The 25,135-nt window shown below is 43.3% G+C and overlaps 1 protein-coding gene across 5 annotated transcripts in view; it reads right to left on the reverse strand.

Annotated features, from left to right (window-relative positions):
* The window catches only part of utrn (utrophin), a 166,980-nt gene that overhangs the window by 26,776 nt on the left and 115,069 nt on the right, over positions 1-25,135 (reverse strand). For all 5 annotated transcript variants that reach the window (XM_056428728.1, XM_056428725.1, XM_056428726.1 and 2 more), the window contains 10 exons: positions 24,938-25,084; positions 22,575-22,653; positions 21,207-21,267; positions 15,446-15,507; positions 14,805-14,879; positions 11,634-11,835; positions 10,906-10,991; positions 9,313-9,470; positions 4,448-4,614; positions 1,751-1,862 (listed from right to left, as the gene is read on the reverse strand). In XM_056428728.1, coding sequence (XP_056284703.1) covers positions 1,751-1,862; positions 4,448-4,614; positions 9,313-9,470; positions 10,906-10,991; positions 11,634-11,835; positions 14,805-14,879; positions 15,446-15,507; positions 21,207-21,267; positions 22,575-22,653; positions 24,938-25,084 — 1,149 coding nt within the window. The remainder of the gene's footprint in view (positions 1-1,750; positions 1,863-4,447; positions 4,615-9,312; positions 9,471-10,905; positions 10,992-11,633; positions 11,836-14,804; positions 14,880-15,445; positions 15,508-21,206; positions 21,268-22,574; positions 22,654-24,937; positions 25,085-25,135) is intronic.

The following is a 25,135-nucleotide window of genomic DNA, read 5'->3' on the forward strand; positions in this document are numbered from 1 at the left end:
GGGAATCCACTGCATGATTTTAAGAAGTGGCACTAAAGAATGATGAATGGCAGAAGGAATTGCATTTATAAAGTGCCTTTAAAGTCTTCCAACCACTCTGCTTACATTAAAAGTCAACATTTACCATTTCATCGACATGCATGAATGCAGACTGGAGCAGCCGGGCATCGAACCATCAGTCTTCCGCTTCCTGGACCACCCGCTTTTACTCCTGAGCCACAGCTGCCCAAGTTGAGGGGAAATGTAGAATCCTCTCTCAAGTCAGGGTTTATTTGCTCCCTTCCGGTAAAGCAGCCAGTAAACACCTGAGTGATGACTGGACCTGATAGCTGCGTAATCATCTTTAACCGCCATTCTAAGTGTTGGTTGCTGCAGCACAAATAAAGTCCAGCAGTTGCTTTGTCATGCAACTGCTGGGCCTCTTAACTCAGGGAAGAGTGGTCACGACTCCCGACAGCTACTCTCCGAAAGTCAATATCTATCCCAATTGCAACATTTCAAAAGAAAATTAAAAGACAGAAATAAGAACCGTCTCCACTTCAGTCGCTCAAAGATGGACGTTAAGCAATATTGAAACGAGTTGGCCCACAAGTGTGCGATCCTAATTGAGGGAGAGGGCAATGTTCAATTTCGCCAAGCTCCCTTTTCTAATATTCTTCTCTCTGCGTAGTAGTTAAGTCGAATATTGCTTTCCGGCAGAAATCATTAAAAGACCTCAGAGAGCCAAAAGCATTTTACCATGTGTTCATGGCGGGAGGGTTGGTTGTTGAACATGTTTGAGAAATCAACTGCATGGGAAGTAGGATGTAGAGGTGTCAGGAGGCATGTCAACTGGCTTCATCTGAAATAAATCTGTTCTACCCTTGGAATGCTGAATATGAAACACCTTCACAACAACACAGTGAGGCTGAATGGTTTTCTGAGAATTGACTCCTTTGACCTCAGAGTCCTGACGGGCCTCGTGGGCTGTCTCACCGAAAACAATCGACCATAAAAAGGTTTGAGTGATGGATTAATGAGTTCGAAGGTTTAGAAGACCTCCAAAAAATACACGGCTCTATGTTTTATCACAAGTAAGGACTTTACTACTTGTGAAAGTCATCTTATCCTTTCTTGACACTCTATTTAAGACAGGGTTCATGCACATGTTGAACAATGGATTTCCATGCCCTTTCCATGACTTTAAACCAAATCTCCATGACCAAACATGATGTGAAATCTCAGTGTATACATGAATGAGAGACAATAGTGTGATTAAAAGAATAAATATTTATATAAATCTTTATTCTTTTAAGTAAACTGTGAAAATGAACATGAGAATATTAAAAATGTCCATGACTTCTCCAAAACTTTTGGGATCAAATTTTTTTTAAAGGACTTTTCCAGGCCTGGAAATAACCATTTTTAAATTCCATGACTTTTCCAGGTTCCACAGGTTTCCACAATCACGATGTGTACTCTTAACAGGTACCCTGTTAAGAGTACACATCGTGATTGTGTTACACATGTGCAGTGCATGTTAACTTGCACATATTCGAACAAAACCCTCAGTTTGTGGTTTTACAGCGTAATGATGCTCGTGATCTTCTCACGAGATGTTCGTCAATCACATATGGGTGAAATATTCAGCTGTCAAATAACAATGTGTGAATGTGCCTTCATTAAAACGGATAAGTGAGGAGTGTGAGCAAGTGGAAGAGAGATAGCGTGCGAGATGGGCTGCTGAACGACGTGTGTGTTGCTCCCTCACCGGCGTGCAGTACTCCACCATGGGGTAGTTGAGCTTGTGGCCCTTGGCGGTGCGCCCGGAGAAGAAGCAGCTCTGACACACGTCGTAGTTGAAATGCTTCAGACTGCGATACCTAGAGACAGAGAGAGAGCCAGAGACAGAAAGAGAGAGAGAAACAGAGAAAAAGAGAGAGAGAGAGAGAGAGCGAGAGGAGGTGTGGAAAGGAAAAAAACACAAAAGTGAGAGAAGTTAAGTTTAGCAGTTGTGTGGGAGGATGCAACTTGTGTGAGATGGAACTTGTGTGTGAGCGCCTGTGCAGCCCAACACCACGATACATCATTCTCCAGGCTCCAATGAAGTCTCCCGGGGAGCTGTCGAAATACCACGTTACTCCCCCACAATCCTCCACACACACACACACACACACACACACAGCCTTCTCAATATGCTGACAGTGTGACAGACGGTTGGATTTCCACAGAAACACAACACCAGTCAGGATGTTGTTCTCCGCAGCAGCTGTAGCCACAAGGCCATTTAACAGCTCAATCGAGACAGGACCCATTCAAACATGAAAGCCTAAGTCTTTAATCTTTCCCTCTTCTCCTGCTCTCCCAAGGTTAGCTGACTGATGAGCTACGAGAGACCGCCATATATCAAAAGTAGCAACAGCGCCATTACATACTGACATGAAGCATATTACTATGAAGAGGGGGCATTAATTCACCTTCACAGCTGGAGGTGCCGAGACAGCCCTCACACATTTGATGAATGGACGCTCCTGTATTGTCTGGCTTCATTAGGGGACAGACTCTTGTTCATAATGACTTCATATTTAGTTCCTTATGTGAACATACACTTTGTGCAGAATCTGTCAATGTATGATCAATTCAAGCCGTGTTTGAAATGGGAACAAAGGAGTTAGGGACATCAATACAAATAGTAAAAATAACAATGTTACAACCGAGTCTGGTTTGTGAGATGTTGCATTCAGCTCATTGTGGCTTACTTGTTATTGTGACAGCCTCTCAGACATATTGTTGGTTCTATTTTGATGTTTAATCTGCACGACACAAATATGTTGATCATTTTCTTCTCAGTAAAATCATAATTTAATTGTCTGCAAATGAATCCTGCAGCTGTCAAAAGGTAAACACGGTGTGTAGAAAACACATTTTGGAATAGCGAGATTCATTTGTTACATGTACCCCTGGTTGGAAATCACTGATTTAACCCTCCTGTTACTTTAGGGTCAATTTGACCCCATTCAATGTTTAATGTCGGTGTTCTTTGGGGTCAATTTGACCCCAGGCTGTTTTTCACTGTGTCAAACATATAAGAAATATCAACTTTTTTATATATTTAAAGGGCTATTTAGGTAGTCAACAAACAAACATAAAGTACCTCACACTTAAACTTGGGAAACGATATTGATTCTAATAATTTTCTGGAGGTTTTAATTGCTGGGGTCAAATTGACCCCGAGGGTAAAATGTATTAGTAAATGTTAAGGTAACAGGAGGGTTAAATTATGACAATAAGAGGATATATGACCAAAGAAATATAACTGCTATCAAAAATAAAAGGCCAACATCTACCTTTCTATTATTATTATTACTCAAATTAACACCAGAAAGGTCTTTTTTCTCATTGACATTTTGTAAAAGAAGCCATTACATTGTAATTATTGTTGGCAGGTCCAACACTGAAAGTAAGTACACAAATGTAGCGCATGTTCAGGAGAAGCTTGCTTTAATAATGGTGCATATTGAATGTGGCTCTGACGATCCCACCAATTTGTGGAGGTTGAGTTGACATTTATCAAATGTAAGCATATCTGCCGACACTTTACGCTGCTTGAGTTATTGGCTGATCCCATGTACCATGCTAGTTTGAAAACTACAACTACTTGCGAGGAGAGAAAAATGAAATCTACAAAATGCCTGCTGTGCATTTTCCTCCTCCTTTCTCGCCGCCATTCCCTCTATTGCTCCCTCTCATCGATCAATGACAGAACTTGGCGGACGTGTGCTTCATCAAATGTCTGACTGTATTTCTCTTTTTGCTGGCAAAGCAAGGAATTGAGGGGACAATCCAGCAACCCGACATCACTTGGCATAGTGTTACACATACAGCCACGGAAAAAACATTTTCCCTGCACAACTGGTCAGTGGAAAAACTAATAGTATGATAAAGTGACTCCAGCTGTTGAACAGCAACACATCTTTGCTCACCTGTTGTTACAGCGCAAGTCCAAGATACGATCAGGAATCAGCTGAAACAAAGGCAGCTGTGTGTGTGTGTGTGTGTGTGTGTGTGTGTGTGTGTGTGTGTGTCCGTCACAGTATCAGAGGGTGGTCTGGTATGGATTATTGCCAGCCAATCAGCTCTTTGTGAACTTTGTGAATGTTGAAGTGCACCGCACATGTGTGTGTGTGTGTGTGTGTGTGTGTGTGTGTGTGTGTGTGTGTGTGTGTGTGTGTGTTGCAGCCTTTGTGAGGATGTGTGTATGTTTCCTTGCAAACCACCGGTGGTATTTAGTCAGTGGTGTATCAGCTGTTGACATTTAGGTAAATGCCTGCCCTCTAGAGCAGATCTGCCCTTTCTGTGTAACAGGAGAGAACAACATGGAACACTGCCACATCTAGTGTTTGTGTGTGAGGCCCGTCACATTTTGCAGACTTGTCTCTATAGTGTGTGTGTGTGTGTGTGTGTGTACCTGAAGCCAACAATAGGACACTCCTTGCAGATGTTACACTTGGCCTGATGTTTCGCCGTCTCCGCAGCAGCCACTCTGTGCAGGACAGGAAGCCAAACCATGGACTGGGGTTCCAGACGCATCCAATCAACAAACTGCCGAGGCTCCAGCTCCACCTTATTGGTCACCTGGGTGTAAAAGGAGAAGAGGCCGAGAGTTAGCAGCATTCCAATCAAAAGTTCAGTTCATGGTTTCTATTAAACACCCCACAAAGCTGTTAAAGTGTGAGGACACTTTGTGTCATGAAAGAGAAATCTCCACAACATCATTCACATTAATGGAAAACAGGCTGTAACTCTTCGCTTGTTACTGAAGGCCTAATAAAGATGCAGATCAATTTAAGATGACTGTACATATAGAAACGACAATTCCCTCAGGCACATTGCAACCTTGAATTGTGGCCCAAGATCAAATAACTTTTACGAGCTCTATATTCAGGTCCATTGTTTGAAATATCAAACAATAAACATTGATATTGCTCCGTACAAGTAGCCGTAAAACGCAACCCAAATCTCCCACCTGCTGCTCGAAACTTTTGGAGATGTTAATGTTTTTCCAACCTACACTGGCTCAGTGTTACATCTATTGTTTTTAATAGTCTGGGTGTGAAACAATATCGATGCTTCTCCTAGAACAAACAGCTAAAGAACAAGTGCCCACGTTCCTCCAACATTTGTACCTTTTAAAAACAACCAATTCATCAATAAGAAGAAACACGACAAGATTTCTTTTTTCACAAATTCTACTTCAGGAGATAATTTGCTCGACTGCAGATTATAATGAGCTCATTGGAAAAACCAACACAGGCTGATAAACTTTGACGTGGCTGTTGTTCCCGCGAAACAATCAAAGACGACCTTTCCATCAGCCCTGACACACAAAAAGGGCAGCAGATGGAGCAGAGGGCTGAATGCATTTGTAACCGAAGGAGAAATAATCAGGAGGAACAGAGTAAGTGTGTATGTATGTACGTGTGTGTGTGTGTGTGTGTGTGTGTGTGTGTTTCCTGATCCCTTCACAAGGATTATGGTGTGCAAGACTATAAATGTCTCAATATTCTTAACATATCCTCCTGAAAATAAATTCAAGCAGCACAACAAGCTCCAGGAACTGGAAGCACATTCAAACATTGAAATTGGAATCAGGGATTGGCTCACTTATTCAATATCTGCAGTTGGTTCGCAGTTACAACATTCACCAGTGAGCTTTAATTTGTCATAGGATGAATGTGTTGAAAGCACAATAATATGTCAAGCACCAACAAGATGTATTCAGATGTGTGCTCTTCTTCACTGATGAAAAAGTTCAAATTTGCAAACTTCAGACTGTAATTCATGAGGTAGGTTCTTGCACAGCTGCCTTTGTTTAGACAACATTGATCATACAGTATGTTGATGACTAACAATAGGCATCAGTTCTGAAACTGCGGTACCGTACCGTGTACCCAGGCCTGAAGATCGTCTGGGTAAATGCATTTCAGGTCATCAATCGCTGATTATCTTTAATGTTCAGTGAATATAATGGACATTTCAAAAAGTTGAAGACCATCAAATTAATTGTTAATTAAGTGTGGGTTCTTTCAGATGAGTTGAAGGGCATACTATAACTTACTTGTGTAAGTTACTGGTAGAAAAATGAGAACACTTACAATTAAACATCCATCCTGAAGACCTCTCAAATCATCTTTACAGCCTTCACCCTTTCATTTGACCTTCCCCTGCACGACCAGAGCACGTTTCTGTCTCTCCTTTCCCAATACGATAGTTTCATCATCTCCTCCTGTCCCGCCTTCGTGTCATCCAACGGCAGAATTATAGCATTTACAGATTAATTACTGCAGGAGAGATGGCTGAAAGGATGGCGAGATGGATGGATGGATAAACGAACGAGAGTGACAAAGGAACAGCGAATGAGGCCATATTTATGGCTGCGCACCTCGTTCATCACCGGCCCATTAAAACAAATGGACTGGGTGACTGCAGTGTCACTGGCAGGGCAGACAGGAGCATACCTGCAAACTCATGAGGGGTGAAAAAGGTGACAACGGGGGGGGTGCAGGTGACTTTTTTTGTTTTTTGTCACCACATCCACGTTGTTTGAAGCCTCAAAGCTTTTAGAACCACAACTACAGTCATTTTATTGTTCTGACCACAAATCTAAATAATGATAATAAACAGTTTAAGACCAAAAGGTTCTCCGCTCTGACTCAGCCCTATAATGATAGTAATAACAAATATACATTGTCATTATATTTAATATGGTTAAAGTCATTCATGAACCAACGTCCTTTTTTTTTTTGCCTGAACAGTCCTCATGGACTTCTCCCTGAATCTGTTCTGTCTCTACCTGTTTGTCACGATACTCATATTATAACTTCTATACATATTACATACCTGCCATAAATATCATGATACCCGATACCAGAATTCAATACACCATACAAACAATATGGTACCATAATTACGAGACTGGTATATTTATCTATAATAGTAATAAATAAAACATTTGTATGGTTCACTTTTTACCAACTTTTTCAACACTTAACAAATGACAGTAATATGAGTATTCATACAGCCAGATATGAATGAAACTACATGGTTCCATCATAGCATTGATGATACACTATGAGGCCGTTAGTCTCTGACCAGATGATACACAGTTCATCAGGATGAGCAGCTGGAGAGTTACAGAACTTTACAGACTGACACATTTCACTTCTGGCATCTTTTTATTTTTTAAGCCGAAGTCTCTAAAGCTGCGCCACTTCTCTCGCTGTGAGCTGCGCAGCGCAGTGTGCGCAGACAGCTCGACACGGAGCAGCGCGTGCGCTCTGATCGCTCTCTTAATGAAGTATCGATACTAAAAATATGCCAAATCACATTGTGTTTAACGTACGGGTACTTTGTTAGCATCGCTACACCGTGCAGCGTGACAGGAGTAGATGTAGCGGACTAACATTCAAGCTAACCTGAACCCCCAAACGCTGTGGACATCTGAACGCTGATTGGCCGAGACGCGACACGTCCATCAAAGATGTTTTATTGCGAAGAGCAACACTTCACACTTTTCTCCGCGTCTCACTGCAATCTCAACGGCAGCGGGCCAGGTGACCCCCCCCCCCAAAAAAAAAAAAACTCTTCGGATCTCCACGATTCACGTGGATGACCTATTTTGAGTTCAAAACGGTGAATTTCACCGAAAGGTGACAAGTTTGCAGGTATGCAGGAGGCTCGGCTTCCATGTGTGTGTGTTTAATAAAAGAGAGAGAGGGACTGTGGGTGACGGGCCTACCTGCCAACTTGGTTTGATAATTGAATGATTAATAAGCTCCTGAACGACAGATGGCACATCAATCCCTGATCAAGTCGGTGCACATGCGCATGCTCACCTCTCCGTGTTGCATGTCTATGTAATTCAGAGAATTCATTGTTGGAAGGATGTTTTTTTCTCATTATTTTGAGAAGAAAAGACAAACAGATATAAAGTTCAAAACAGCCTCACTCTGCGATGTTGAGAGGCGTGTGACATTTATAGCTTCCCAATTTTAATGTTTGGCTTCCATTTATGACATGCGAAGCCCGAGCCAGGGAAGGAAAAGTGAGAAAAATGAACCGGGCGATCCCCGGGGGATAAAGACGTCATTAAATGCCAGTAACGTCGGAGATAAACCAGAGGAAAGTGGTTAGCTGGCTGCTGTAAAACACGAGAGGACGGCCGGCAGAAGACTGGAAGCCATCTGAGGCTTCATGGTTGGTCAGCAGAGCTTAAATATTGAAGCACTTTTACAGGATTGAGAAAGACACGGAGGAGTCCGGGGTGCTTAATGACAATTAACTTTGGGAAGATGCACCGAAACTTAATCTCTTACATCCTGATTACCTGCCACAAACTATTACCAGTAATGTGACTCTACACTGACTACTTTGAGCTACCTTTGGTGACTGTGACTCCAAAACTTGTTCGCGTACATAAAGCCAGACAAACACACGTTTACGAGCCAGTGCAGAGTTTTTGGCAGAGACCGCTGAAGCTTTGTTACAATACAGCGGAACAGAAACAACACGACATATCACCTTTTCGAAGAGTTCAGCTTTTTTAACACTGTATCACATAGATTTGTATTCATGTCAAAACAGAGTGTGACAAGCAGGGTTTTATTTGAAAAAAAGTCTTCTTGGGATAAAAGTGGAATACAAGCCATTGTTTTTGTTGCCATGTATTTCAGCTGCAGTCACCTGATCCGTTTGTAACAGATACAAAACTGCAAACTCTGAGCCCGGGGAAGTTCTTCCATTCTGTACAACATATTAAACACCTGAATATGTGGATATGCTCTTCAGTGTTGTGCCCTCGTGGTTCTGGTGCAACATGGTCATCATTAACTAGCAATGAGCTGCGTTGGTGCTGCAACTATGATTTCCTTTAGCAATTAAGCTGCTAATTATTGTCTTCATTGAGAAGCTTGGTCTATAAAATGCCATAAAATCATAATTGTTTGACCAACAGTCCAAAAATCCTAAACTACTGACGGAGGGCGAAGAAAACCAGCAAGTATTCACATTTGTGAGGTTTGAAGCAGGATGTTGTTGTTGTTTTTGGAGCATTTTACAATTGAATTTGATGATTAAATTCAATTATCAAAATAGCTTTTAGTTAATACATTTAAATCATCTTTTTTAGTTTTATATCGCAATTTATTTCTCTTCCTCATGATCTATCAGGTATTAAGACTATTAAGTGAGGATGTATGCCAGATGTGTGTATACTGACGTGTATGAGTTCAGGGCCCACGACATGCTTGTGTGTGTGTCTGTGTGTGAACTTACGTGCTGGAAGCAGCTGCGGACACTGGGTTCGATGTTGGAGCCTCCGAAGGCGGCCACCTCCCCGAGCTGCCTCGGCACCTGGATGGCTTCATGGAGCAGCAGACCGAGCTGCCTCTGGTCACATGTGTCACCTGCTGACGCTACCTGGCTGAAGAGGTCTGAGGAGTGGGGGGAGGGGAGAGACAAGAAAGAGGGAGTGAGTGAAAGAGTCAACGCGTGGATGTGGGTGATATTTAGAATAAAAGATATCGGTATAAATAGATGAAGAGGGAGAAAGTGTGACATAATAGCACAGAGTGGGAGGGAAAGTGTGACTGTGTGTATGTATGGGTGGGCGGTGGTAGTGAGGACACAGAATAAATCAGAGAAGAGACGCATATTTAATCCAACTGTTTTAATTCTTGCATGCCAGATTCATCCTCCTCTAATCTCTCTCTCTGTCTCTCTTTCTCTTTCTCTCCATCCTTCCAACTCTCCCCCACACCATCCCAGAGATTGACAGAGCTGTTACTGGATATGGATGCCTGCCCGGTGACATGCTGGCTCCGGGCAGTTAACACCTTATATTTCAGATGAAGTTCTGGAACATCTCCAGGGCTTCATGCAAAAACTGAGCAAACTGAGCAAAGAGAGCAGAGATGATAATCCATTGAAGGAGGAGAGGGGGAGTGAGGGAAATGAAGGGCATGAAACGTCTTTCTGCTCCGCTTGCAGTCGGCTTTGATCGCTGTGTGACGACTGGCCCCGATGCCAGCTCCTGTTAAGTGTGTGTGTGTGTTTGTGTGTGTGGTACATACAAATGCCAGCAATGACGCATGTTTGTGACCCGCTTCCGACACACACCCCTCGAGTTGTCTGACTGATCAACGCCCACGTCTCCAACTCACGACCTCTGCCACAAAATCACATTTGACATGCACAGCTGACGCAAAAAGAGTGTGGGATGGCATCACGCCCGGTTTAGTGCACGTGTGTGTTGCACCGCAGCGACATGCATCGGACTGGCAGCAAAAGAGACTCCCAAAAGAGTAAAGGAAGAACGACGCAATCAAGCATGGTTGATACCCTTCTCCGGCTAATAGAAACTGCCAGTGGAACGAATGGGCTCAGGAATGCACTGGCAAGAGACAGGGAGGAGGAAGACAAAGAGGGAAAGGAGGATGAAGAAAAGAGGAAAAGTAAGAGTAAGTAAGACAGGACAGAAGACAAAGGGGCACTGTCGGATGGATGAACAATGGCGTGAGCAGTGACAGCAGTGGAAGATAGACAGAGAGAGATAAAGAACCAGAAACAAAGAGCAGGAAGCCAGGGTGACATTCTCCTCCCAGTGCAGCGAGCCTCTGTTCACGCTTTGCTAATCCTCAAAAATAAATCAGAATAGAAAATTAAATAAAGAACAAGGGAAACGCGTAGGAGGTCTCTCATGCAATTAGACGACCCGCTCTCCTGCTACTCTCTTTCGCTTTCTCCCTGTGCGTTTGATTAACACAGTTGGGATTGCAGCTTTGCAGCTGGAAGAGTAAAAGATGGACTCGCCGCAGACCGGCCTGGACAGAGCGCCGGGGAGCAGCGCACGTTCACATTGGTACTTACGTTTGTATTTGTCCTCCAGGTGTCCCTTGGAGAGAGAGAGCAAACCGATCTTCATGGACAGGACGCGGATCTTTCCACTGCGGCCACTGCAGGGACCCAGAGAGTGGCAATGAGACAGTGTTATATATTGTGTGTGGATATTTGTGTAAAAACAATATGTTTATGCGTGTTCAGTTCAATTCAAATCTGAATTATACGCAACAGCAGTGATGGAAAAGTATCAAGTGCTTGAAAAGAGGATTCTTCAAATGTGTGTGCTTTTGGACTTCTATCATCGTGGGTGAGAGCTGGTGCGATTATTATTCCATTCTCTGAAAACTAAAAACTGCCATCGGTATGCCAAATAATGCACTTGCCTGGGCACATTGCATGTTGACATTGCCATATCATCATATGTATACATGATCGTGTAACTCCGTATAACATAATCATTCTGCCACCAACGCAGATGGATTTACAAACGCCAGAGCAGAGTGATGATGAACTGCATCAGTTCTTCCACTTTCATCTGATTGTAGACATTCCACACGCTGCATTTCAAAGCGCATGTTTACATGTGTACACAAACTCGTTATTATACCAACCCTGATTGAAATGATTGGTTACATTTTCAAAAAGCCGAGGAGGCAGGTGGCGAACGGTTTTGTCATAATCCGTGACAAATCGAGAAAAGAAAGCGGCTGGTGCATAATCCTCCGTCCTAAATGCGACACAGATGGCGTACGTACGTGTCGTAAACGTTGAGCAGCCAGTTGAGACACATGTCGACGCAGAGCGGCACGTTGACCAGGTCTTTGTGCTCCTGCTCCAGGCCGTCGTAGATGGACGTCAGGCAGTTGATGACGTCGGGGACGGACAGCAGCTGATTGTTGTTGGTGAGCTTGTGCTGCTCGAAGGTGTTCTGGGCCACGCTGAGGTCCAACAGATCCACTGCAGAGGAGAGATGGAGGGGAAGAGAAGGAGAGGAAAGTGAAGAAGAGAGGAGAAAAGAGGAAGGTTAACGAGAACAAAGAGAAGGAACATAGAAAAAGGGGTTTTGTAAAAGCGGTGGTTAGAACCATGAGTAACCTTTCCGACTTGTTCAATGGGGCTCTCAGCAGCGGCACATACTTTTCTAAAAACGTCAAATCTGAAGAGGATCGAGGAGCTGAAAATGGCACAGACTATATTCATAGAGGCACTTGTAAACTGCTTGACTGATGTTTTGTCCAGAATAGTTAAAAACAACTGACAACTGTGAAAGTCTGCAGGGAGTACAGACACACAGCAGGCAGATCAGTGTGGAGAAATATGAATATCGGGGAGAAATCGCAACAGAAAAAGACAAACGAGGAAAAATTGTCAGACTTTGAGTCGAGTTTTCTTGTCATTGAATTTGTTGGCTATACCTTTAGAGACAAAGGAAAATATGTGATGTATTAATATCAATATCTCAATTAAACTTCCATCGTCTTCGATAATGCAGCTTTCGCTGATGTATCTCGACAGTAGAATATTTAAGAAAACCGGCTCAGAAAAACTGTCTCCAGGTGTTGATCTCAGTTCAACACCTGGAGACAGCAGTGCAAAAGAAAACACAGGAGCAAATTCACAAAAAGGATTGCACGGGTTTTGCAGCTGCTAAACCTGCACAATCAAAACAAAAAGAAACCACATATTTCTCAAAGCAGACGAAAAGGATGAAATGCATCCTGTGCTGCCAAGAAATGTTGCATCTCGGTGCTCTTTGCATTTATTTTAATTCGGTAATGGGAATACATTTAGCAGAAAATTGTCCCCTTTCAATGCAAATTTGCCTCATTGAAAAAGGTCCAATTGGACTATTGTGTCATGAAAAAGAAATGGATAAAGCTGTACTCCATTTCATTATTGGAAAACATGAGGAAAAAAAGGACTGAAAAATAAGGATATTATAAAAATGAATAAAGCATTGTTTTCTATCCTCTCCCTCCTTTTCCAAATCCTGGGCTCTCCCCCTCACAGCCACTGCCCAAGGCCTCAAGCACATTCATACTTTGCCATATATATTATATTCATATATTTGCAATCAGAAGCAAAAGAAGGGCAAATACCACTTTATGGGGTTGCTGGCGCTGTAATATTAGCGCCATACAGTAAATTGGAGCATGAGACGGGGCAGGTACTGGTTGCAAATGATGCACATTACCTGGTGCTGTCAGCGGCCGTAATCCATTCTCTTGTTGTGTGTTTAATTAGCGGTTAAATAACAGGATTCAGGGGTTACAATTCAATATATTCCCATACATTATTGGAGGCATGGTGATACATTTCAAATGTAATTAGAAAAAATGTCATAATATGACAAACATTTGCACAACATTGGAGTAAAGAAAGGTAACTTCTTTACGCAATCAGAACAGTGGGATCTGCGTTTGTATTCATCACAGTCTCTGTAATGCAATGTGAGGTAAATCATTCATATTTGCCTCTATTAATTAAGTGCTTGCAGGATTTTTTGTTCAACCAATTAAGTATATTTAAAGAGTTAAACAGAATGTATATTGTTTCATAATATTCACAGAACCCTCTATTGATCTGTATGAATCTCTCCCTCTGACTCTTTTCCACAAACATTTAGACTCCCTCACCTAGAGGCTGCATCCCGCTCACCTTCACTCCTCACCTTCACTCCTCATTTGCCCTGTTGCATGCTCCCTGCAAAGCCCTCGACGGCTCCTTCCCTTACGTTACCTCCCGGTCCCCAGAGAGCAGTCATTAGTGTGGTGTATCCGCGTGGAGCTGTCACAGCAGTGCAGCCAACGCTGTCAGAAAGCAAAACATTGCCTCCGTCTGGCTTTTTCCCTTCACACGCCGATAGGAAACTCTGAGATATGAGAGGCTGTGACAAGTTAGCGAGATGCCACGCGAGCTTATTTGTGCTGTACCAGCCCCCTGGCACAGACTTAACCCAATTAGACGATTGATATAAACCCTGTCATGTGTGAGTGTTGTAAATGTGTGTAAATGTGTGTGTGAGAGGGAATGACACAAAAACATTAATGCAAGCACACAAAGTTCTCCAAGCAAAAATTTCACATGAACCCAGGCTAATATCTAATAACTACTGACTGTTCTGCTGTGTGGATGTGCTGGCGTGTGTGTGCGTGCATGTGTGAAAGTGTGAATGTGTGACTGTTCTAATCTAATGAATGAAATTGAATTGCCCAAAGTCGAAATCACTCAGGCTAAAGCGTTCCCATCAGAAACACGCGCATGGGATCAGAGAGCCAATATGAGATAGCCAGCTAAAACCTCCGAATCCCTCAAACTCATTTACAACCAACTAATACAAAAACATTGTTGATACCCACGGTTATACACACACACACACACACACAGTCTGTGTTCCATCACACCGTCGACAGCTGGATGACAGTCAAACTCTGTCAACATTATTACACTGCGCTGAGAACGAGTAGCTGCTGTCGTGCCGGATGACTCCGCATGCACCTGCAGTGTGTGCGTGTATGTGTTTTGTTCATGGGCTTGAAAGCCACCTGAGACTGTAGGTTATCGCTGCCTTTATCAAAGCTTTCATTATAAACGAGAAGACAGCAGCTCTTTTGTTGAGACATTTCTTTTGGGGGACGAAGCAAAGCCGAATAAAACCCCACCTGCGCACACCAAATGAGGCTATGCTCAACAGGTTTCACACGATCACCAGCTGTGACTGTGCATGGTCAGAATCATGCCCATACATACACACACTGCGTGTCATTTTAAAGCCAAAATATCCTTGGCTTCTGCACTGTTCTGGCACAGCAGCTGGCAGAGCGTCAAATCATGACTGCAGCGCCTCGCTGCACTCGGACTTCAAAAGAAACAAATCACGACTGCAGGTACGACGGTGTGTTCAAGTGTACGCGCGCCTTACTTACAGCACAGTGCTTTCTGGAGTCTGCGGATCTTCATGGCTGTTCGGTATGCGGAGAATCTGACGTTGTTCAAGTCCGCTGCAGACGGGGAACAGACACCGAGGTGAAAGGCGTACAGACGAGAAGCAAACGGAAGCAGGAAATCACAACCCTGAGAAACATAAGCCGACCTTCGGTCTTCAAGGACAGACGACTTTTTTGTTAGTTATTGTCTATGGAGATGACTGGGGGAGGTGGACGGCGGGCTCATGTGGACTGTGTAATTAGGTTAGTGAGTTCTGTCTCGGAGGAGCTCGGTGCTATTTGTTGAGCTCGTGGCCTACAGCGTATTACTGATCCGGCTGCTCATTAAAGAACGGTCGTACTGCCCCCCCCCCCCCCCCACCGGGACAGACACGCACATATGGAATTTGTGGGATTGTCCTGATTGACAGGGATATTGTTTCTGGACAGATATATTACAGTTGAATGTTTTTTTATTACTTAAAAATACTTGGAGCACCAGAGAATGAAATAAAACTATTGACTTGATAATAATCAAGGTAACTAGATTAGTAATTAGATAAACTTCCCCTTTATCTCGATGTTTGAATCGATATTATTCAAGATACTGCAGATGCTAAGCGATCGTGTGCGTTTCTTACCTAGCGACTGGTAGAGCTCCGTCATCTTCGGATGGTCCCAACAGGTTGTCTGTGTCTGGTGACTGAAACACAACAATAGCAGAGGACCGTTAGTTTGAGAAACGCAAAGAACACACAAGAAGAACAGGAGCCACTGACACACACACACTGAACTCCTCTCATCACCACAGCATCGTTCTTTTCAACCACCATAGGACATAAATATAAGGGGACCTAGTCTCAACTCCCTGTTTGCATCAGACAGAATCCTCATAAATACACACACACACAAAACAACAAACCAAATCTACTGAAAAACCACAGCTCTAAAAATAAATAGAAAAGGCTGAGCGACAACTGATCAAACATGGTTGACTTCACTCGAAGGACAGCAAAGAATCGGACTTTTCTCAAGCTGCGGCTGCCAGTCCGTGCATGGAGTTGAGCTCTGCCGGTCGGGCTGCAGCTGTGTGCGTGTGTGTGTGTGTGTGTGTGTGTGTGTGTGCGTGCGTGTATGTGTGTGTGTGTGTGTGTGTGTGTTTCATCTGTCTGTCAGAGAACGCACTCAGATCTGTGTGGAATGTTTGAGAAGATTTCTGGAAGACATTTTTGGAAATAAAAGTCTGTTTTTAAATGCAGAGGCTCCCTTGACAGGCAGCAGGAAGTGGAGTGGAGCGCCGACAGTAAAGTGAGATGGCGGCGTGGACGACCGGAGACCTTCTCCTGCACAGACCTCTTCAGAGCCCTTTCAAAGGCATCGTTTAGGCCCGGCTCTTCCGGTGCTGATGACAGGTACACATGAAGGAGGCTGGATTTCCAAGCCATAATTGGCCAAAAATTAATGGCAAAAAATCTTTTTGCCAGTGAAGTGTAGAAGGATACATTAGGGACCCAAGAGAAACACGATCAATTGGCGACAGGCACAAAAAATCTGTATCGAATTTATGTCAACACACACACACGGTATTGAGCATCACGAAAAGATGAGAGAGCCTGCGCTTTCATCCACAACTCGTGAATGTCATAATGATTCCGCCTGGGTTCCCCGGTTCAACAGTACTCAACGCTTTGCCTTCAATGGAATCCCTTTGTAATGCCTAAGCAATCTTTTTGTTGTCCTGTCAGAAGAAAAATATCTTACTGTTGACACATTTAATACAAAGCTGCTGCAGGTTTGATAACACAGCAAGAAACAGTGTGAGGCGAGAGGAGAATATTAAAGAGCACGGGACAAACACAGATTCATTAGGAGACATTTTAAAGCTACTTGGAAATTACAGAAGTACATCCTCATTGAACCGCAACCCAGTGTGACGTCTTCTCAATCAAAACTTGCTTTCATATCAGTAATTTGGTTTGAATTAAGACTGGTTTAGTGTAGTTCTTTAGTCAACTACAGAGTCTAGTTGACAGCTTTCATCCCAGCTCAAACTAAGCGGCCAATTATTTGATTGTACAAGCAACAGAAAATAAATAAACAGCATTTTTTCTCCGTTTTATATGATTGAAAATGTAACATCAGAGTTGTATACTTTATATTTGCCCTGCATATTAAAATAATATTGTGTCCGTAAAATGTCCTTTAATCAGGAGCACGGGTTCTCCAGATGTTTCAGGGGGCAGGGAACTGTGAGCTTCTGGGGACTTTTTGCCCGCATGTGTGACATTTTCCTTCATAAAAAGTAATTTAATGACCTCTCAAAGTAAGCATCAACAAATCAAATGAGGTCACCAAAGGCAACACTGCGGCAGGCGGAGCAGGAAGGATAAAAATGTGTGTTGCCAGAAGGGCGCTGTTCGGGTGTGAAAAAAAAGATGTTTATCTGATGAACATCCGGCAGAAGTGCACGGTCAGACCCTCTCAGGCCAACAGTTCATCATGATAACAAGTAAGCTTTTAAAAAATAATCTATATTTCCTCTGATGTTTTTCGGGGTAGCGTCGCCATTTATCGCTGCTTCCAACAGAAGTGCTTTTGCTCATTACTCACTTCTCTGCTGCCTCATAATTAACCATATCCGCAAATGTCCCCGCAACTAGTGACTATGCCTATCTCTGCAAAAGCACAATAAAAAAAAATCACAAACTGCCAATTCCCCACGGCCCAAGAGGTGGACGTATCCCATCAACACGTCGTCTCCAAACCCTTCTGCACTACACCCTGTGTCTCCTGACAGCTTGTCATTGTTTCACACCCAGAATAACCACGAGTGTGCAGATGAAGGACTACTTGTTTATCTGGATATCAAAAGAGAATTAGTGAAACATCCGAGCAAGAGAAAGATTTTGAAACTTATTTTAACCGGTGACAGCAACCTGCCAGAATTCTCCCAAAGTGTCGGTGACAAGTCAGAAGAGGCTGCGGTTACCACCTGACATCTCCTGTCTTTCACGTCTCCTCCTCTGCTCACATACAATAAAACCCAGCCTCCCAATGTTATCAGCATACTGCTGTTGACATACAGTTTAAAATGCTTTAATTCTTCTTTCCACAAACTGTCACCTCCATAACAAAGAGATGCATCAAGTCCACAAGGATGTCCGTTTGTTTCTGTCCAACCCATCCCACGAAAGGTTTCCTGAACAAAAACACTTTGCAGAGATGCAGTCTCGCTATATTTCCCCCCACTTGGCATACAAGGGGCGTGTGGTGTGAGCCCTCCCCTGAAGTGCCAGAGTGGGTGAAATGGGACAGCATGCGAGGTTGCCAGCATGAGATGTCGGGCACAGAAGTTTTGCAAAGCCATTTGATTTCCCCCTAATACGTCGCCCAAACGCATCACAACAGGAGGTGGACATGCCGCAGCTTCCATCAGGAGAAAAGAGGCAGAGAATGAGAGCAGATGGAAGCGGAAACAAGGATTGGTTTGGGGTAATAAATGTGTCAGAGACTGATGCAGGTGTCCCAAGAATGCCACGGCACTGAAAGCGACCTGTGATTAGTCCTGGAGATGGATTTAGAGTTCACTTTCCAAGCTGCAAATGAAGTGGATGTGCATGAGTGTGCAGCAGCCTGCATGGATATACAGGACTGTCTCAGAAAATTAGAATATTGTGATAAAGTTCTTTATTTTCTGTAATGCAATTAAAAAAACAAAAATGTCATGCATTCTGGATTCATTACAAATCAACTGAAATATTGCAAGCCTTTTATTCTTTTAATATTGCTGATTATGGTTTACAGCTTAAGAAAACTCTAAAATCCTATCTCATAAAATTTGAATATTTCCTCAGACCAAGTAAAAAAAAAATTTATAACAGCAAAACAAAATCAAACATTTGAAAATGTGTTTCCAGGTGTTTCGAGTTAATTAGACGATTCAAGTGATTTGTTTAATACCCTACTAGTATACTTTTTCATGATATTCTAATATTTAGAAATAGGATATTTGAGTTTTCTTAAGCTGTAAGCCATAATCAGCAATATTAAAAGAATAAAAGGCTTGCAATATTTCAGTTGATTTGTAATGAATCCAGAATGCATGACATTTGTTTTTTTAATTGCATTACAGAAAATAAAGAACTTTATCACAATATTCTAATTTTCTGAGACAGTCCTGTATGTGTTTGAGGGAGGATCAGTGAGGGCAGTGTACAGCACAGTCGACTATCTTCATTTTAGTATGAAACAAAAACCACACATTGAGGACATAACCGAAAAGGGATTGATCCTTTTCTTCCTGTTTCTGAGAATCAATTTAATGTGAAAAGGGCCCGGCAGAAGAAAGCAACACATGGTGCGTGTTCACTATGATTGCTGTGTATGTTTGATTGTTGAGTTTGAGCTCGTTTCTGGTTGCTGTTCATACAGTATGCATATTTGGATGCGTGTGCAAGCGTTTACTTGCCACTGAGAAGATGGGAATCTCATGCATGCGTGTGTATTGGTTGACGCGAATACCCTCGTGCACATGTGCTTTGTCTGTGCGAGTGGGCGGGTGCAGGTGCAGGTTCATTGGCGAAGCACCTCTGTGATCACAGGCTGTTGTTGATGCTAAAGTTAGAAGCCTGTCCTCCGAGTCGTTGCCCGTCTCTGGCTTTCATGTGACGCCCCTCTGGTGCCGAGCTGCACTTCAACACAGTGCAGGTGTCTTTATCGTCTGTCTGAAAACATTTGATCTTGACCTCCTTCCAAATGTACTGTTTTAATTAGCTGTATCATTTGGGATACCAGCTTTCCAGAAACTCTGAAACGCACCACCGAGCTAAAGTCTTCAAAAACAGTCCCAAATGTACACCACCGGATTGTAATTTAATGTTTTCAATCTTAAATCTAAAGTCGCTACAAGTTTAATTTCGATCACTAAACATAAATTGATGCAGAAAATATTTCTTTAAATCTCTTTAAAGACCGGTAGGGATATGTTTTAGCTTTTATGGTGGATTGTTCTGTGAGCAATGGCACAGGGGGGATTTGTTTTAATGTCTACTATTTAACTGATCCGGTGACATCTTATCTCCGGGCAAAAGGAGATTTAAGGGAGTCCTGAAAATGACCATCCTAAATCCTAAAGTTAAACAGTAACAGTGTCCAACAGAAACCAGAAAGAAAAACGATGACAGCATAACTGAAAAATAAGGGTACATTTAAGTTTGGTGAGTCAGCAGTTTACTGACGGTTACATGACTTCTGGATAATAAGGTCCTTCAAACTTTGAGAACTGTCGTTCGCTGAACCACGGAGAAGCTGGCTTGTTTGCCAGCGACACAGATATTCTCTCCACCTGCTTTAACAGAAAGCCGCCGGTTGGGCTTGCAAGACGTCAAGCGAAAGTTGTTATATTCACGATTACAACTGTGTGAAAGGCTGCCCAGGGATTCAGCTGGTATTCATCAATTCAAAAGGAAGTGCAAATTAGACTGAATGACAAATGTGGGGTGGAATTTTAACACACACACACACACACACACAAGCTAATGGGCAGAACGAACTTTTAATTGTGAGTAATATAAATGATGTACGTGCATAGAATGCACATGGAACAATGGCTAGCTGAACACTCGTGGGTGATGTATGTGCGAGGTCACTAGAGGTCAGAAAGGGTATGGGAAAAGGTTGAAAAACATTAGATAGAAAAAGATAATAAGCTATTTCACAGTCAGCTATGAACATTGAAATGCAAAATAAAAAATCAACTATCTGCACCATATTACCCACATTTACTCTACCTAGAGGGGGATGTAGCAGATGGAAATCTACTTCTCAAACCATTTACCTTCCAAAGAAGCCATTTAAAATCAAAGATCATATGAATATTCAGTATAATAGGGCTTATTCTGATAGAATTAACCTGCATTTTTATAAAATCTTCTATGGTAGCTGGAATCTCAATTATAGGGCAGCAGTTCCCGGCCTGGGGATCAAGACTCCAACTGCAGTCACACATTAGTCAAAAGATGTTCTGTTCCTCCAGAACCTTCGCTTTTATTTAAAAATACAATCGGAGACAAGAAAATCACTCTTCAATTTAAGTGCTCACAACTCAAAGACCTTCCCCCGGTGAAGACACATAGACAATGCATTGGTTGAAAAGGTCACGCACACAAAACACATTTGAAACCATTACTAAAGATGAAAGGTATGAATGCAGCATTTTTACAGACAATACCCTGACTGCTCCACCTGGAATACCAATCCCTAGAGAACAATCACTGTCACTCACACACTAATGTACACACACACACAGACATGTACACACACACACACACACAGACATGTACACAAAGGCGGAGTAATAAGACACGCAAAGATGGCTTTCGAAAGCCATTTTCCGACACTTACTTGATGTAATATGGAACCTTGTTCTGAGATACGGCACGTTGCCAGGGGAGCTGGACAGAAGCTGTAGACAGAGAGAGAAAGAAAAAGATTAAGAGAAGAAGTCAAGAAAGACAAAAAGACAGGCAGTCAAAATGGAAAAAAACATCTTAATAAGCATTGCACAGTTTTACTAATGACATACAATCATCCATTTAGTGTTTGGGGCTTGACTTGAATATAAATCTCATGTCTAACACTTCCATAATAAGAATAAAAAGGGGACAATAGGGCCTGAAAGGACAAATACATTAAACAATAGAGAAAGATACTGTTGAGAAAAAGGTTTATGTTAAACTTCATGGAAAGGAAACAATAAATAGTGATAGACAAAGGACATGTTAAACATGGCACGCTGATACATCTTTCAAATGAGCGAGATATAAGACTTTAGAAGCTCTTAAGGGAAATTCAAGGCAGAAATGTTGCTTGATTTATTGCTTTCCCACTTTCCCTCCTCCTTGACACAGCTCTAAGCTGAGATAGAGAGATGAAAACACAGTAGGAGAAAGAGATTAAGCGAGATTGGGAGATGTACGAGATGGAAAGACAAGATAATAACGCAGTACTTTATTGATCCCCGAGGGAATATTAAACTACAAGTGTAATGAGAGCGAATACGTGATGGAGTAGATAGTGTCATAGATAGCGCCAGGAAGATGAAAGAAGAGACGGAGTTCTGCTCAGCTCTCAGCAGGGCTTACTGGGTACATTCTTGTCTATGGGTGACATGGCACGGCGGGCCGAGATTACCACCCGCCTCTGAATCACACACCGTCCATTGTATCTCTGTCTGACAGCCAGCAGAGCAAATGGAGAGGGGCAGAAAGAACACTAATGGCCAGATGATCATGGTAAATGACATTAGAAAGAGAAACGCAGGGGGAGAGAGTCTGGCTGATTTGTTTAATGTTCACACTTGTGCATTTATTTTCTCTCTCTAAAGCTCTGTCTCCAACTCTCTCCGTTACTCTCTCTCTCTGCTAATGACCACTCTGAAGAGCGGGAAAGCGAAAGGGAGACAGTGGAGAGCTGTAATTAAGCCGTGCATTATTCAGGAGTGAAGTGCCTCGTCTGCAAACTGTGTGTGTGGCTGTGAGTGGCTGTGAGTGTGAGTGTGAGCGTGCGAGTGTGCGTGTGTGTGTGTGTGTGTGCGTGCATCCACACACATATTCCCGAGCATGCATGACTGGGAAAGCATATGGCCGAAGATTAGAAGATGGGACATGGAGAAATCAGGGGGATATAAAACAGTGTAACTGAGTGGAAACAAACAGAGTCCCCCCCCCCCCCGCCCATATCTTTCTCATTCTCCACTGGCCTTGAACTTACTGGAGAGGAAATGTTGAGAGGACGGGCCGAAGTCTCTGTGGGCTTCTTGAAGCAGCTTCAGTCTGTCCTCCACCGCCACCTGCAAGACAGACAGACGGAAGAGAAGACAGTGAGTTGAGGGCCTGAAAGTTGTCCTTTAGAAAGAGAGCGTCAAGGTGGCTGGACTTGGCCTAATGTTTAGAAAACATTCAACTGCTGTGCAATTAAGCTGAAAGTAGAGTTGCTGGAGGAAGTTTATTTTTCTTTTAGAGGTCTAAACATATACTGCATCATATCTTGAGTCTCTAACTAATATACTCGGTTATTTACTCGTGTATAGCCGTTTAGCAATGTGTATAGCATCTATAAATTATATAGCACAGTTCAAATCACTTTAACTAACTGAACTGAACCAGTTTGCTCCAACAACTCATTATATTGTTTCTATCCCGGAGACCCGAGGGAGCTAACACACAGTGTGATTACATACACACTGGTATCCTGGTGACACCCTACCTACACCAGAGCATCAGCAGCAGTCCTCCATCAATATTAACAAAGGAAGTAACATAACCACGGAGCATTCAGAAGTGTCGGAAAAGGGAGGAAAGAAAGTTCTCAAGGTCATGGATGCGAGCCATTACTTGGCCGGTGTGGATAGCTGCATTGATGACTCCACACACTCGCTCCCGTAGCCTTGTGAAAACTGTGTCCTGACCTCTCAGGCTGTGCACCTGTGCCCTCTGAGGCGGTGGTGGTGTTGCTTTGCTCCATGAGGCTGACAAGCAAAACAGTATTGGCAGACTGTAATATTAACACACACACACACAACCCTCAGGTGGTATGGCAGCCAGACTACAGCTGTCCACACAGGGATCTTGGAACTGGGCATAGAAGGGCCAACAGCTCAGTGTCTTTCTGGCCACTAATGGCTTGACGGCAACTGCCCCACAGAGAGGAAGATGGGAGCTGTCTGCATATGAAAAGCAATCCTCAACCTGCACAGCCAGATCTGGCTCGTTAGTAAAGCTGCCGCCTTCCTGCAGACTGAAAGAAAATGAAAGTGAACGGACAACAGAGAGAAGTGTGCAGACCACTGAAACTTTGCTCTCCTCTGACTCAGTATTTTTGAGAGTTATTTTCATGCTCCAGGCAGAAGGACTGTAAGTGAGTTTCTGTCCAGTACAGGAGAAATATCACAAGGCCACGAATTAGCCCAGCTACCCAGTGTCGCACTTTAAAAAGGCTTGACTTAAGGTTTCCATCCAAGGTTTCACTTTTTTCTCAACAAATATCCCTTTTCCTGCCCCAACTCATTTATCTACAGCAACAATGCCGCATGACTGCACAAGAGAAAAGCCTCAAAGGAAGTGTGTAAAAGTTTCCATCACATTGTCTTTGAAATCCCGGTCCATCGTTGGCTGCTTGGTGTCCTTTGACTTGATGCCATCTCAGCTGGGCGGTGTGACCTGCATTCACTTCTACCGCCACCGAGGAACACAGGCATCACCGGCCAGCTGAGCTCGGTCAAGGTCCCCAAAAGCGGAAAGGGTCAGTGAATAAGGAGGAAAATACTTTCACGTCACCTTTCTCTGCAACTGTACGATAGATTTAGAAACGATGCGTCACCCAAAGAAAAACAGAGCCAGATGAGGACACGAGCGTAAACAAATTACCTAGAGAGGGACAGTGGACTTCGCTTTATGGGGAGAACGTGTCTGAAAGAAGTGACACAACTCAGGCGCTCGTCGTTTTGAATTGCAGACTGAACCGAGGGGATTCCACTCCCCAATTACAAAACCGACATCACTTCTCCTCTCTTTTCTTCTGATGACTCGTAAACACGCCACACAACTTTTCCTCTCGGGCTGAGCCACGCTGCACTCTGACAGACAACACAGCGAGTCCCCCAGCGGATCCCGTCAAGACACTCAGGTGCCTGGAGATCCGACAATGTGACTGGTGTTCTGTGAGAATAGTGGCCATTGATGTGCAGAGACAAAGTGTTGCAGTGAGCACTGGGCTGCGTTTAATAAAAACAGGTACACAGGTAGAGGGATGACTCTCAGTCTCCTGTGTGTCTGGCTGACAGGAAGGGGAATCAGCACACACACACACACACACACACACAGCGAGAGAGAACAGAGAGAGAGAGAGAGAGAGAGACAAAGACAGACAGATAAGATAAAAACCTGATTGCAGATTGTAGGAGAATAGAGGAAGTGAAAGATAGAGGATCAAGATGTATTGAAAGCAGCATTCATTTAGGCAAGCGGGGACAAGATGCTGCAGCATGAAAAGGGGAAGAGAAGCCAAGAGAAAGGAAGAAAGATATCCGTGTCTGCTACAATGTCTGCATAGGATTTTCGGAGGATTTCAGTTACCTGTAGTAGTTTCCATCTAATGTTGAGCTGGTCCAGTTGTCTGGAGGCAGTGGAGGACAGCTGGATGTCCAACGGCGTCAGCTCTGCAGAAAGCTCGTTGACGATTCGTACGTCCTGACTTAACGGGGCGATCTCCTCTCTGAAGGTCTGAACACAAAGTTTACAGAGTGACATTTTTGTTATTGGAACCGTATTAGT

Source organism: Pseudoliparis swirei, chromosome 12 (genome assembly GCF_029220125.1).
Source record: "Pseudoliparis swirei isolate HS2019 ecotype Mariana Trench chromosome 12, NWPU_hadal_v1, whole genome shotgun sequence".
In the NCBI taxonomy this organism is placed as follows: Eukaryota; Metazoa; Chordata; class Actinopteri; order Perciformes; family Liparidae; genus Pseudoliparis; species Pseudoliparis swirei.